This window comes from Acanthaster planci, linkage group LG10, assembly GCF_054643075.1.
Source record: "Acanthaster planci isolate LZ-2023a linkage group LG10, COTS_SCS, whole genome shotgun sequence".
Lineage (NCBI taxonomy): Eukaryota > Metazoa > Echinodermata > Asteroidea > Valvatida > Acanthasteridae > Acanthaster > Acanthaster planci.
The window spans coordinates 14161537-14174433 of NC_141786.1; the positions used below are offsets into that span (position 1 = coordinate 14161537).

The window sequence follows — 12897 nt, forward strand, 5'->3', positions numbered from 1 at the left end:
GCGCAAACAGAGGCTTGCTTCTCAGTCTGAAAAATGCACTGTGCTACCCTTGGGCAAGCTAAATATCCACCAGACAGATCTACATTTTACACTTCCATGACATAGAAACTCAGCTAGTTCCTGAGGCTTTCTTGATAATTTACTGACCAGTTCTTCAACTTTCAACAATTTAATATGCAATAAATCTTAATTGTCTTTCTTAATGAATGAGAGATTCCTGTCAAAGATTTATGAGAAGCAAGGTTTGTACAAGTATCGTATACAGACGGGCTTTTGTTTTACTGATGCTAGTCAGGTTTTCTCTTAGGAACAGTTGCAAGAAAATTCAACTCAGCTGAACTGAAACCCTGCTGAATGCAGATTTTACAGAAAATGCAATTTCAGTGGTCTTTGCCATTTCACTACGATACATTGACATACTTCAAGCTACAAAAATACTACATGCACTTAATAGTAAACTGTATATATGGTGCTGTGGCTTGTATGAGGCATATTCTTCATAAAATGGACCAAAATGCAACTCTGCATGTCATTTTTCAAAACTTCTAAAAGAGCGACTTTGATCATGTAAAATACAAATTAGCTCTCTCAGATTTATAAAAATGATTATTTTGGGATAATTAGGCATACTGTGTACATTTGGTGGTCGTAAAAGGATGAATTTTTTTTAAAGCTTGTGTTGTACATCGATTTTGATTTTACTTGCTATTTTAATTTATTTTGAAGTTGATTTTTTGACAGAATTGAATGACGTTTGTGACTGTCGACTTTGGAACCCAATTAGTTGTGAGAGGTATTTTTTATTTTTGTGATTACGGTTTTAATATTTGTAAGTATTATCACCTCTCACCTCATATACATGTAAACCGGTGTTAAATAACCGCGGGGATTATCACTCCCTGGTAACTTTTATTGGCTAGAATTTCAACATCCCTCAAAAATGCTGACATTCGATACTTCAATTAATCAACACCGATTAGTTGAAAAATGGGCATGGTCAACAGTGTTCCAGATATCAGCCATGATTTCACTCATTTCATTGGCAATTAATTCACAGCTGTTCACTTCAGGAAACATGAACCCCTTAAAGTTGAACATTATTTAATGGTCCATCTTTTGAGGAACCTACCATGAGTAGTTGAGTACATGACGTGATTGTTCTCAGAAGCTATAAAAATACAATTATCAATATAGTGCAATGGTAGCATGAATACATTCCCTTATTCGCTACAATTATTAATGGAAGTGCCTCAGATCGGAAGTAGTATTTTATAGCACAGGGTTTTCTGCCTCATATTGCTGTGTAGGATGTTTTACCACTGAGCCCTGTTTTCTGTACCCCAGGTGATATGCTGAGGGGGGATAGGGTTAAACCTAAAGTCCAGCATGACCACTGTGATTGTTGCATTTTTTCCTTGGTTTTAAAAGTAATGGTAGTTGTTCCAGAAGTTTCTTCTAAACTACCATTTCTGTTGTTTCATTGTTCCTGTTCTGTGCATGAACTGGCACATGTGCCAATATTTTCTGCTTAAATGTCTGTGCTAAATTCTTAAACTCATCGTGTTTTGACAAGTATTTATTTTTGAAATTTTTGTCCCACTTGGGTCTTTATAATATGGTACATTGAGATATGCCTCCCTCCCAAAAATTAAAATAGATGTATTGTATGGTTTGCTTAATTTGAAAGAAGCTAATTGTAGTGTGCTGGTACTTGTAGTACATGTACATCCTTAGTGGGGAGAACATGAGTCAATGCCACTTCCACGTGATTCTCTCTCACATAGCCTTGTGAACTTGTGTACATTCAGTTGAAAATTTGTTTGAATATTGTGTATACATGTACGTTACCAATCGCAGTTTCACATGTACATGTACAATACTCAGCTTGTCCCTCCTGAGCTCTTGTGCCTTTACAATTCTAAACTGCATACCCACACCTCACCATCTGTGGTTCCTGCATACTGGCTGTACAGTGTACTTAAAATCTTAATCCATTTATCCCTGCTTGACCTGCACGTAAGTTCACTGATTGAGTTCAGTCAATGCTGGTTGAATGCTTGCAGGGAAATAGCCCTCATCATCATAATGAGTTTATGGGTTTGACAATAGTATTGGTAGAGTTAGTCCCTTATTCTGCTGTCACTACTTTGTGGCTGTATCAGCATGGTACATTGCCCAAGCATTGTGTTCAGTGAGCAAATTAGTTCCAGTGCTGAATCTAACGGAGCCACAAAGAATATCTGTATTCTTTGGAAATTTTCATGTTCAACTTGCTAATCCAGAATTTTTGGGGGGTTGATTTTGAGAAAGAGGTACATGTATACATTATATAAATGCATTGGGTACTCATCTCTACTCGGTGATACAGAGTAAACTGTATTTGTCAACTTGGAATAATGTACATGTATACCGGTAGTTAATCACAGAGGCAGATGTACCGGTACATGATGATAATAACAATAATAATAACAATAATGTTTACCGCTAATGGGTCATTAGGGAGACATTCCCATGAGAATGTGCACAAAATGTTTCCTACTTTACTGTCCCATAATTCAGTATTCCCTAATCTGATCTGAACCAAACTTTGTATGTTTTCATTTTAGGCCCATCTCTCAAAATATGGATGGTAAAATTCGGCCTCCTTTGAAAATAGGGAGACACTGAAATGTCTCCCTGAAAGTCAATATCTCCCTAATGCTGAAAAATTTACCACAAAATGTCTCCCAAATGACCTATTTGTAATATATTTATATTGCACAGTTACTATACACAACTGCACATCACAAACCCATTACTTGCTGAGACTCAGTGTAGAGTGTTAGGAAAAGCTTCCATAAAAAGATAAGTTTTAATGAAGTTTTAAATTCATCAACAGATGTTGCATTTCTTATGTGAAATAGTAAGTTATTCCAAAGCCTGTATAAGTACTGGTGCCAGTTTCCTCAGAAACAAATGCACACAGCACTCGGATAATCTCACAGGACATGGACTGTATAGTGGTAATAATATTTAATAATAAAAATAAAGCACTTATAAGGTGCACTTAATCTGTAAAACATTCAAAGGCATCTGTCCAAGTTGGAAAAGAAAACTCAATTTTTGTGTTCACAATAAAAAAGCTAGTGAGAAAAAGAATGCTTTGAGATGTAGCTAAAAGTGTTTGATGTTTGATGCTAAATAGCTCAGGTTCCCCCCCCTACATTGTAGTTTTTGCATATATCCATTTCTGATGTTAATTTGCATACCCCTTTTACAATGAATTTCATTTCATTACTCACAGTACATGTGAAATTAGAATTGTGGCAAATACACATCGGTCTATATGTGCAGTGAAAACATGTCTCTGGGCCAAGAGCCCTGGAGTAATTTAATGTTGTAGCTGTTGCATTGAATCTAACCAAATTTAAAAGGACTGTCAAGATGAAATGTTGTGATGCGTTCAACAAAAAATGTACATGTATTGTACCATAAAACATGCGTTTCAGTTTAAGGCAATGACAAAGCCAGCAACTAAATGGAAAAATCTGCTCCTTATGGAAACAGCAATCATAAAATAATCATCCCCAAATCATGGACTGTGATGCTAAGACCAGAGACCTGACAACAAATAAGTATGACAGTCCCAAAGTGATAAAATCTTGGACATGATGAAGCCAACTGTTGACATGATATGCCAGCTATGACCAGGTCAGATATCCGTAAACAAATGCCTCCTGCGCACTTTCATAATATTGACACTCCAACCTCAACTGTGTAAAGATAGTACTAGGATGTTCTTCTGCCTAGGCACTGTGTAAAGACAGTGTTCTCAGCCTCTTTATTTGTTGTCTAAAAGTTCTGTCTTTACACAGTGCCTAGGCAGAAGAACATCCTAGAACTGTCTTTGATAGTTATTCATAACAGTATAATTTATGTATTTGTTGTCATTTGATTGCAGTACATACACACCTCTATGTCTACATGTATGAATGATCATGATGTAGCTGTCCTTGATTAGACTGTCACTCACTGTCAAGTCTTTCAAAATGAAACAAGTACTCTACAGTATAAATTTTAAGTTTTGCCCAAAATGAGGAACTTTTGCATGTCATGGTGTACAACTGCAGTAATGCATCATGAAGAGGTAGCAGTACATACAAAAGTGCCAGGATACTTCATTCAAAACAACAACAAATCCAAACTTGTGTACATGTGCACAAAATCATCCCTATATCAGTTAAAGGAATACCACTACTGGGTATTTGATTTGGTGGAAAAAATTAATTAATAGCATTCCATTTTTTGTTGAGAATTATGTGTAATGCTGGGATGTACTACTGTAATACTTGTGCCATGTGGACTTCAATGTACCGTGTACATATACCCTGTACGTCAGTCCCCATACTGCTGGCGTGTTCTCCAATTGTACATATCTTTGAAAAGAAAAGTGACTGGAAATCTATCGGTTTCTCTCCTTCCTCTAATGACATGAATTGTATAACCCACTGCTAATAACATGCAAGCTTGCATCTTATAACAAGCAGCAATAAATAAAGTATGAAGCTTCAAAAATTATTCAAGATGTTGATTCAAGATATAAATCCTTAGTCTCCTGTGCCTTGTGGTTGACCTCTGCACGCTGGTGATGCATATTGCAGTGCAAGTAGATCCAAGGCATTATGTTTGAAATAATGGAGGTACAGTACTTGTAATGGCAGTGTGTATTGTTCAGTATATGATGGTGGTAGGGTGACATATGCCATGTAGGTGGCCTGGTCCATGACCCTTGCATTATGATTGTTCCCTTGAGTGGGCCCAGCTAGATGACAGTGATTGCTAACACAGGTGCTTCAGCTCAACACAATTTGAACAATTTGTTGTATGCTCCGTTAGCAATTTATGAGGAAGAACAGGGACTCTGACTTTTGAAATTGCAAGTGTGGCAATCATGTAAAGCAATTGAAGTAAAGACTTTATTAGTCGGGTGTGTTGGCTGAGAGCGTGTACTGGTACGAGTACTTTTACTTTACTTTTGTGTACTTTTGCATGCAAAAACTGGATGGCATTCAAAAGTGCTCTGTTTTTTATGAAAAGGGTTTCCAGGTTTTTTTTTTAGAGATGCTGGTGGTACCTACTGGTATCTAAAACTTTTTAGTACCAGTATACATTTTAGGAGCCCTTGACTGTTTATCACATGTATATGCAGCCATGCACATTCAGTTTCCATTTAAATGTGCACAAACCCATAGTGTCTTTAGCCATGTTTCCATAGCACTTTTTCTTTGGTGGTTATGCAAAAACTTCCTGCAACATTCCTTTGTGTCAGTCTCCCTTGCATTCCTGCTTGGACTTTTATGACTGCGGTGGAAAGTTTATTTGCCATGTGAGATTGGCAGAAATGTCACACATTACGGGTGCTTTGCAAGTGTCAGTATAGGTGTTTTTCACCTGACATAACGTGGTGGGAAACGGCATTTCAGGAAGTGTACCATGTCCGTGGAGGTGCACGCATTTTCGAATCCTGGTATTTCTGTTGGTAATTTCACGTACGTAAGAATATTGAGAGACTTGGAAGGTGCGTGCATTTCCCTACACTTCTACATGTATGGCCGCTGTCTGTCCAAAGTGACATGACTGAAAATCCCATATTTTTCGGCTGCTAACGCATAGCTACTGTGTTAAGGTACATGTGTATGTGTATGTAAGTCCATTGGGAAAGCAGCTTTGCCTTGTGACACTTTTATAGTAGTAATGATTTTCCATTGTCTGCCCATGAACATGATGAAACTACCTGTGTTGTGTTGAGGGAGTACTTATTGGATACATACTGGACACTCTGAACTGTACAAGAATCTATCATGTTTCATCATGTGGACAAGATCAATGCATCCACTTTTTCGTGAATTCTTTCCGCCTCAACATACAAGAATGTTGTGGAATAAACCATTCATCCCTGAAATCAGTTGCCGTACAAAACGTTATTTCACCAGCGCGGTTCCTACCTTAATCCGGTTGCATAACAAATATGGAAAGGAATGCCCCTCTAATAAGTTCTCTTGGTAGAAACATTTGGATTGTACTCCTCTTAAAAAATGCCCTCTATTACATTTTTTTAACATGGGAGTGAAATTTTAAAGGTTACATGTGACTGAAATTTTTAAGATCACAATAATGTCATCTTTGAAGAGTAAATTGCAACGGACGTGTTTTAGTAATGTTCTTATATGAGTGTTGGTCATCAGTCATGTTATGTGGTTTAATGTTAGTGAGTGTAAGCTGTAATGGTAAATGTTGAATATTTTTGTAAGTATTTAATTCTGATTTTTTTAATTCTTATTTTAATTGTTTAATCTTTTTTTATTTTGATTGTTAAATCCATTGTAATTCAGTTTTAACTGCGAAAATGGATTTTAATAACACAATATGAAATGAAATGAAATGAAAATAATATGAAATTTGGCATGAATGACAAGAACATAATACATTCCAGTACGTGTAAAATAAATACTATGAAAATGTGAATTATTTAAATTTAGGAAAGACAGGAAAACTCACGCACAGGTTGGGGCTGCTAAGGAGAATAAAACAAAATTGCAACAAAGCTCTGTCGCAAATGAGGTGTGTTTCTCCATTCCTACACAAGGATAAAACGTGTAATGAGAAACACAATGCACAGGGGGAAGGTAACACAGGAGAATTATGGGGTAAAGATAAGGTGGGGTAATAGGGGGAGGGGGTAAGGGAGAACCCGGAGTGGGGAAGGAAAGGGTAATGGGAACGAGGAGAATGAGAGAAAGACAGAGAAGAAAGATGATTAACCCTAACACTCCTCAGTCCTCCAACAGCTGAAGGATTGAGGAGGGTTAGGGTTAAGGAGAAAAGAGGAAAGAAACGGGAAGATATTATACAGATGGACAAAAAATCCAGGGGCAACTTAACCCAGGTTACAGAAACAAAAAGTAAATTGCCATCCATATAAACCAGGTAAAATGTCAAAATCCCGGGAAATGGTCCAATAACCAAAAGGGAGATAACAGATTACAGATAGAGATAATGTTTAGTTCACACATAAAAGTAAGATAAGGGGCACAGGCTAACATGTAATAAGATTTTCGGGAAAGATGCTCCATTTCCTAAAAAAACTGACTGGTAATAGAATAAAATACAGGTCAGAATGAGTATACAGGTGGTGAAAGGTCAATCGGGAATGTGCACATGGCTACCATTCACACTGACCTCACCTAAAAAGAATGGAAAGAGATTTCCCCAGTTACCAATTATCAGTTGTTAATAAACAAATTTCACAAATATAACTCTCACCTGGCACTAAGTGTACCTACATGTACACGAAGGAGATTTAACCTCTCAGGGTGAAGTTGCTTCAGACTGGGTTGATGTAAAATGAGCCGACTGGCATACCTTTAAACCTTTTCAAGTTGGTCTGACACACCAGACCAGACAGGAGAGCAATTATCAAGAATATGCCAAGTGATTGTTTTATCAAAGGCAAGTAAGGTTTTTGTGTTGCAGTCACCCAAACATGATAAACCCAGAGTCTGGAAGGCCTTAGTAGTGACATACATGCAGTGTACATAATCTTCCCGGCAACAATTATGTTGAATTTGAACTCCTAAATGATTTTAGGGTTTTCACTTCTTGAATAAGAGTATCGTCCGAGACATATTGAGGGGGATGCATTTGCTGGCTGGTTCTGCAAAGAGCCATAACTTGAAATTTCTTGATGTTGAGTGCAATAGGATTCTTTTTTGACCAATCATTGATGGTGTTGAGATCACTTCATTTCATGAACAGTGTCACTGTTTTAAACACAGAGGTCCTTGTACATGTCTCATCAGCGTAATAGTAATAAATAATAATAATGTCGATTCATATAGCACCTAATCCATTTAAAATCAATGCTCCCAGGCACTTTACGATCAACCAGCGTTGCAATTACAAAAAGAAAAACCAAGAACATGAAAATGTCAAATATAAGCTATGGGCATGTGTCACAGAACAGCAGAAAAAAACGTAAAAACCAATGGTGGTAAGTTATTGAAATTCAAATTATGGAGATCATTAATGGAGATGTTAAAATGTAAAGGCCCCAGAACTGAGCCTTGTGGCATGGGATCCCAGAGTTCATGTCAAACCAAGTGGAATGACACCCATAAAACACATCGCTTTGCTTACTTGATAGAGTCTGTTTGGGTTGTGTGCTCCTATCACATCATTTGGCATAGAGCATGGTTTTAGTAAAAATGTGCATGTACACAATGGTGGTTAAATGCTCAGTACCCATCACTGTAATCTCTCACTGTCATTGTTCACTACACTAGTGCAGCCTTTACCTTAGTGTCAGGAGTCCTTTATGTATGTTTACATGGATTTGTATATGATTTGGAGACTAACAAAAAGTAATGTGGCGCCACTATTGTGAAGTTCATGTACATGTAGGTGTTTGTATTTGGCACTCACTCATGCATACACTCACTGTAAATGGGATAAAATCAGAAAAGGTTTTGGATTTAGTATGGCCTTACAAGTATGTTGTATCAACAAAGATGAGTGTACATGTAAATAATATTTTACTTGTAGCCAATCTGAGAAATGTTTGTCTTGAATTTGTGGTTTTAAATTGACAGTTAATGCAGGACAAACTATCATTTTAAAGGGTTTTGATGAATGTACCCCAGTATGTCCAAGAGGATGGTTACTGCACACTCAGCATTTATGTGCAGTGACGATATTACAAGTAAGGAATGATTATAATAATATTTTACCATTATCATGTATGCTTTAAGTTGAAGATACCGGTAACTTTTCTCTTAAAGAAATTAAATGTACATGTATCATTTCAGTGCTGTGAAAATGACATTCAAGAAATAATTTTAGGGGGAAAGATGTTTATTAAATACTGTAGCCATGTGAATTATATCATAGGTAAGGCATCAGTGCATGTAAATATCTTGTAATATTGAGGGGGAAAATACTGTAGAAATACTGCAGAAGTCATTTAGCCTAGAACTACAGTCATTACCATCACTAGACTCTACGGATAACTGGCCACATTGCATGGAGAGTATGGGGATTTTGTCTTGAAAAATGTAATTGCATTAGTTATGGGTCCCCCCTGCAAAGAAATGAGTTGACCTTACAGCTTTGCCATTGCTTTGTGGAAAGTCCTGCTCTGCTCTACAGGGAGCCAGGCAGCCGGTTTCCACCACATCCAGCATGCTGCTGATAATGTGTAGGCATTTCATCTCGCTCAGTGTTACTGGCAACACACACTCTTGTGTCAAGGTTTGAAAGACTGGTGTGAGGGGTGCGTGGATGCGACAAGCCAGCAGCACAAAACAACAGCTAAACCATTGCCTCTGAATGCAGACTTGTGGTGGAAGCCAGATTTTCCTGGCCAGGATGTGCATTTTGTACACATTGTCTTGTGGAGAATCACAAATTGTAATGTTGTAGACTCAGCAGTGATCTGTGAGTTTAAACTAGCCAAACAGCTTCTGCCGGCTTTGTTACTACTTCACACATTCACAGTGAGACAACAGTCACTGAGAAAAGAAATCCGCTCATTTTAACAGTCAGCACTATGAAGGCTTGCTTGCAATCTGGATTGGATACAAATACTGCAAAGACCAACAGATTAAGTCTGTTTGGACTTGTCTTCTTGCTGTGGAATTGTTCAATGATTGCTTCTGGTAAGTACTGGTACTGTTTGTCTTGAAATAACATATCCGAGCACAATGTAAAACTAATTAATCTGAAGTGTTTGAACTGTTGGTATCTCACAGTAATCATAACATTGAGCTGAGTTATTGAGTTGTGAAACTGTTTAGAGGACAAATGAATTGCATCATTCATGGAGCAGGCCGTGCATGGTATCCTAAGTGTACATTGAATTAAAGCTGGTGAAAGTCAGACTGTGACTTACTGGTGATGAACTTAGAATTGGGAAAAATTCATATTTTTCTGTTTGATTTTTCACTTGTGAAGCAGCTCTGTTTAAAGTTGTTTCCAATTTGAATTTATGAAAATTGCTAGTATTAATGCTGGGATATCGCTGTGGTTTTCAGTTTACATGCGTACATATAAATGCATTTCATACCAAAAACATCCTGGCTGAATGTGGTAGAATTCGTTGTCTGATCTTTGAATTAAAACCTTAAAACATGGGTAATTTGTGTCAACATTTTTGTGAAGTATAACTATAAACCATCAATCAAAACACTGTTATATGATGGAAACATGTCTTTGGACAATTTATTTAGAGCATAACTTCCTGACTGGCAGTGACATGAATGTACAGTGTTAGTACCTCTCTTATCATATGGAAACATTATGGTACATGTTGGCATGCACTGTGCATATTTTTATCCTTCCTCAGCTCATGTGTACAGAAAGTGCACCAGTCTCTATTCCTACACCTGTAATAATTAAGCAGTTTCAAAGGTAGTAAAAATGAAAAGTCTGTGGTGGTCTTGCTGCTGAATGGTTGCACTTGGACGCTAGTCCACCATCAGAGAGTGAGAAAAGCTGGGAAAAAAGGAACACAGCATACTGTTCAACCTTGAGAATGCTGCACAAAGCACCCATTGATTCCCAGATAGCTGATGTCATCCAACAACCACACCATAAACTCTGACTGCCACTCAATTGTACTGAATACCCCTTGGTTCATGTACATGTAATTTGCATACATCTTCTTGCAGTCCCATTTTAGCTAATTACCCAAATTTTGCAGAGAATGTGAACATGCATGTATTTTTATGCGTGAAGGCTGATTAATTGAAAATAAGTACATTATTCAAATTATGATTTTCTATTTGATCAATATCTGAATTTTCACTTCCACATGGACAAGAATGGTACTGGTACATGTAAAAGGATTTTTGGTTACAGTGATACATGTACATGTATGTTATTGCTTTGATATGAAAGCAAAATACTGCGCACCGTTAGTAATTGTACAGTGTATGTGCAAGTAGTTCTGAATTTTTTTATCAATACTTATCTGAGATAAGTATTTATAAAAGAAATAAGAGATAAGTTATCTCTTATACTTTGACTTAGAAATGATGTCAAGTACTGTTAAGATTCGAGGAAGCTAAAGCTGAGAAAAATTGTTCAGTGTAAAAATTCTGTCTTTCTGGCTGAATGTTGTGTTGATTAGGCCTACATGTACACATTTGAGTATGGAACACAGCCTTGATCATGTTGTATGTCACAAGCACCTCGTATTTGCATATATGTACAGTTGTGTACAAGTGGAATTTTATTGTTCGGTAAATTTGCTCAAAGAAATTTTATTTTAACAAAAGTTGCATCTCATTCAGGGAAAATTTATTTGAATTGCAGAAATGCAGTACTTGTCCGTGCTGCATTGGATGAGTAATGCTCAAGAGACTTTCTCTTAGCAAAGCGTGTGCTCTGATTGCTAATCACATCTTGTTTTCTGTTGGCTACCTTTCTCAGCAGTCTAAACACCTGAAATCAATGTGCTGTGTGGCTGTTTTGCTTGGCTAGGCAGGATGAGACAGGTGGAGTGGATTTACCTGTGCCCATGAAGGGAGTGTCAGGGCCATAATTGATTGTAGTGGGCATCTGTAGCCTGGCAGGCTGGCCCTTAAACCCCCTGGTGCCACTGTGTCCAGGAACTCCACTGTCTTCTATCAGTCTAGTATCTGGTCAGATCACAAGATAACCCTGCTGCACTCAAAATGCATGCAATATGTGAAGCAAGCACTGTGCAGGTACTTGCATATTGAAAGCATCATTTGCCCCTTCCAGGGTATTGCATGAGATTTGGTGTTCAACATCGGATTTTTTTTTCTCAATCCAAGGTCTTGGCACTGGCAATGTTCAGATTAGAGCAGAAGGTCAAATTATGCCATTCTTGAGTTGATGTCACTGCCTGTTGTTAATGTAGTCCAGGAAAACCATGCATCTTGCAGAGATTCCTGAAGTTAAAAACAAGGATATGAAAGGGTTAAAGCAAAACAGGAACCTTTGGCCCACTCACACAGATGATCAATAACAAATATCAGATTTTATTAAAAGGCTGATAAATTACTGTACTTATAAACTTGAACACTTTAATACCACTCTGAACATCACCAACTGGCTTGAAAGACAGAGTAAGAGTTGGCAACTGGGCATGTTTGTTGTACCTTTGATTCCTTCAGATTGAATGCCAATGTTACTGTGGATAGCCAATGACAGTGATTTACATACCCATCGAGTTTCCATCTTGTGTATAAATGTACAATATCAGTTCCATGCTGCTTTTGTACGTTGTCCTCTTTTACATGTACATGTATCTGTCATCTGTGTAAATTGGCCTTCTCTACACAGCATGTCTAGTATATATACATGTACATACATATATAAAATTTGCATCAACTTGAAGCTTGTTGCCAAAGAAATGAAAAGTTGCTCTTTCATGCTATTGCTGTGAAACTTATCCAATGGGAGTTGCACAATATGCATGTACATGTACATCAAAGACATTTGTTAAAGAATTTGAAGAAATGAATAATTTAATGTGTAACAGCAGTGCACAGGAATATTGACTGCTGCTGGCAACATTTGGAAACCATACAGTATGTCAGGAGGCTAACAGGGTGTTGATTTGGCCATGTGCCTTTTCATGTACACCTATGCACATTGCACAGTATGGTGTATCACTTTGTCTTGGATGTGTCTGTCCTTGCCTGCACTCTTGAGTTGCAGAGAACCCGATGGCTTTCAGTCTGTGGTTTAATGTACAGTATGCTGGGATGAATGACTATGTCATCCAGGTTCAAGGTAAATCTTAATATTGCTTACATTTGCAAGGGCACGTACATGTAAAGGTACTGCTTTGCACATTTAGATAAATCAACATGATGTGCTTAGTCGCAAGAG

The 12897-nt window shown here is 37.5% G+C and overlaps 1 protein-coding gene across 9 annotated transcripts in view; it reads left to right on the top strand.

Moving 5' to 3' along the window:
• Positions 1–12897, top strand: part of LOC110982036 (roundabout homolog 2-like) — a 118442-nt gene that overhangs the window by 39338 nt on the left and 66207 nt on the right. For 2 of the 9 annotated variants that reach the window (XM_022240168.2, XM_087141861.1), the window contains exon 1: positions 9229–9692. The exons of 6 other annotated variants lie outside the window; for them this stretch is intronic. In XM_022240168.2, the coding sequence (XP_022095860.2) occupies positions 9584–9692 (109 nt within the window). In that variant the 5' untranslated portion in view covers positions 9229–9583. Of the gene's footprint in view, positions 1–9227; positions 9693–12897 lie in introns of those variants that run through there. One more of the 9 variants, XM_022240169.2, reaches the window with a different exon arrangement.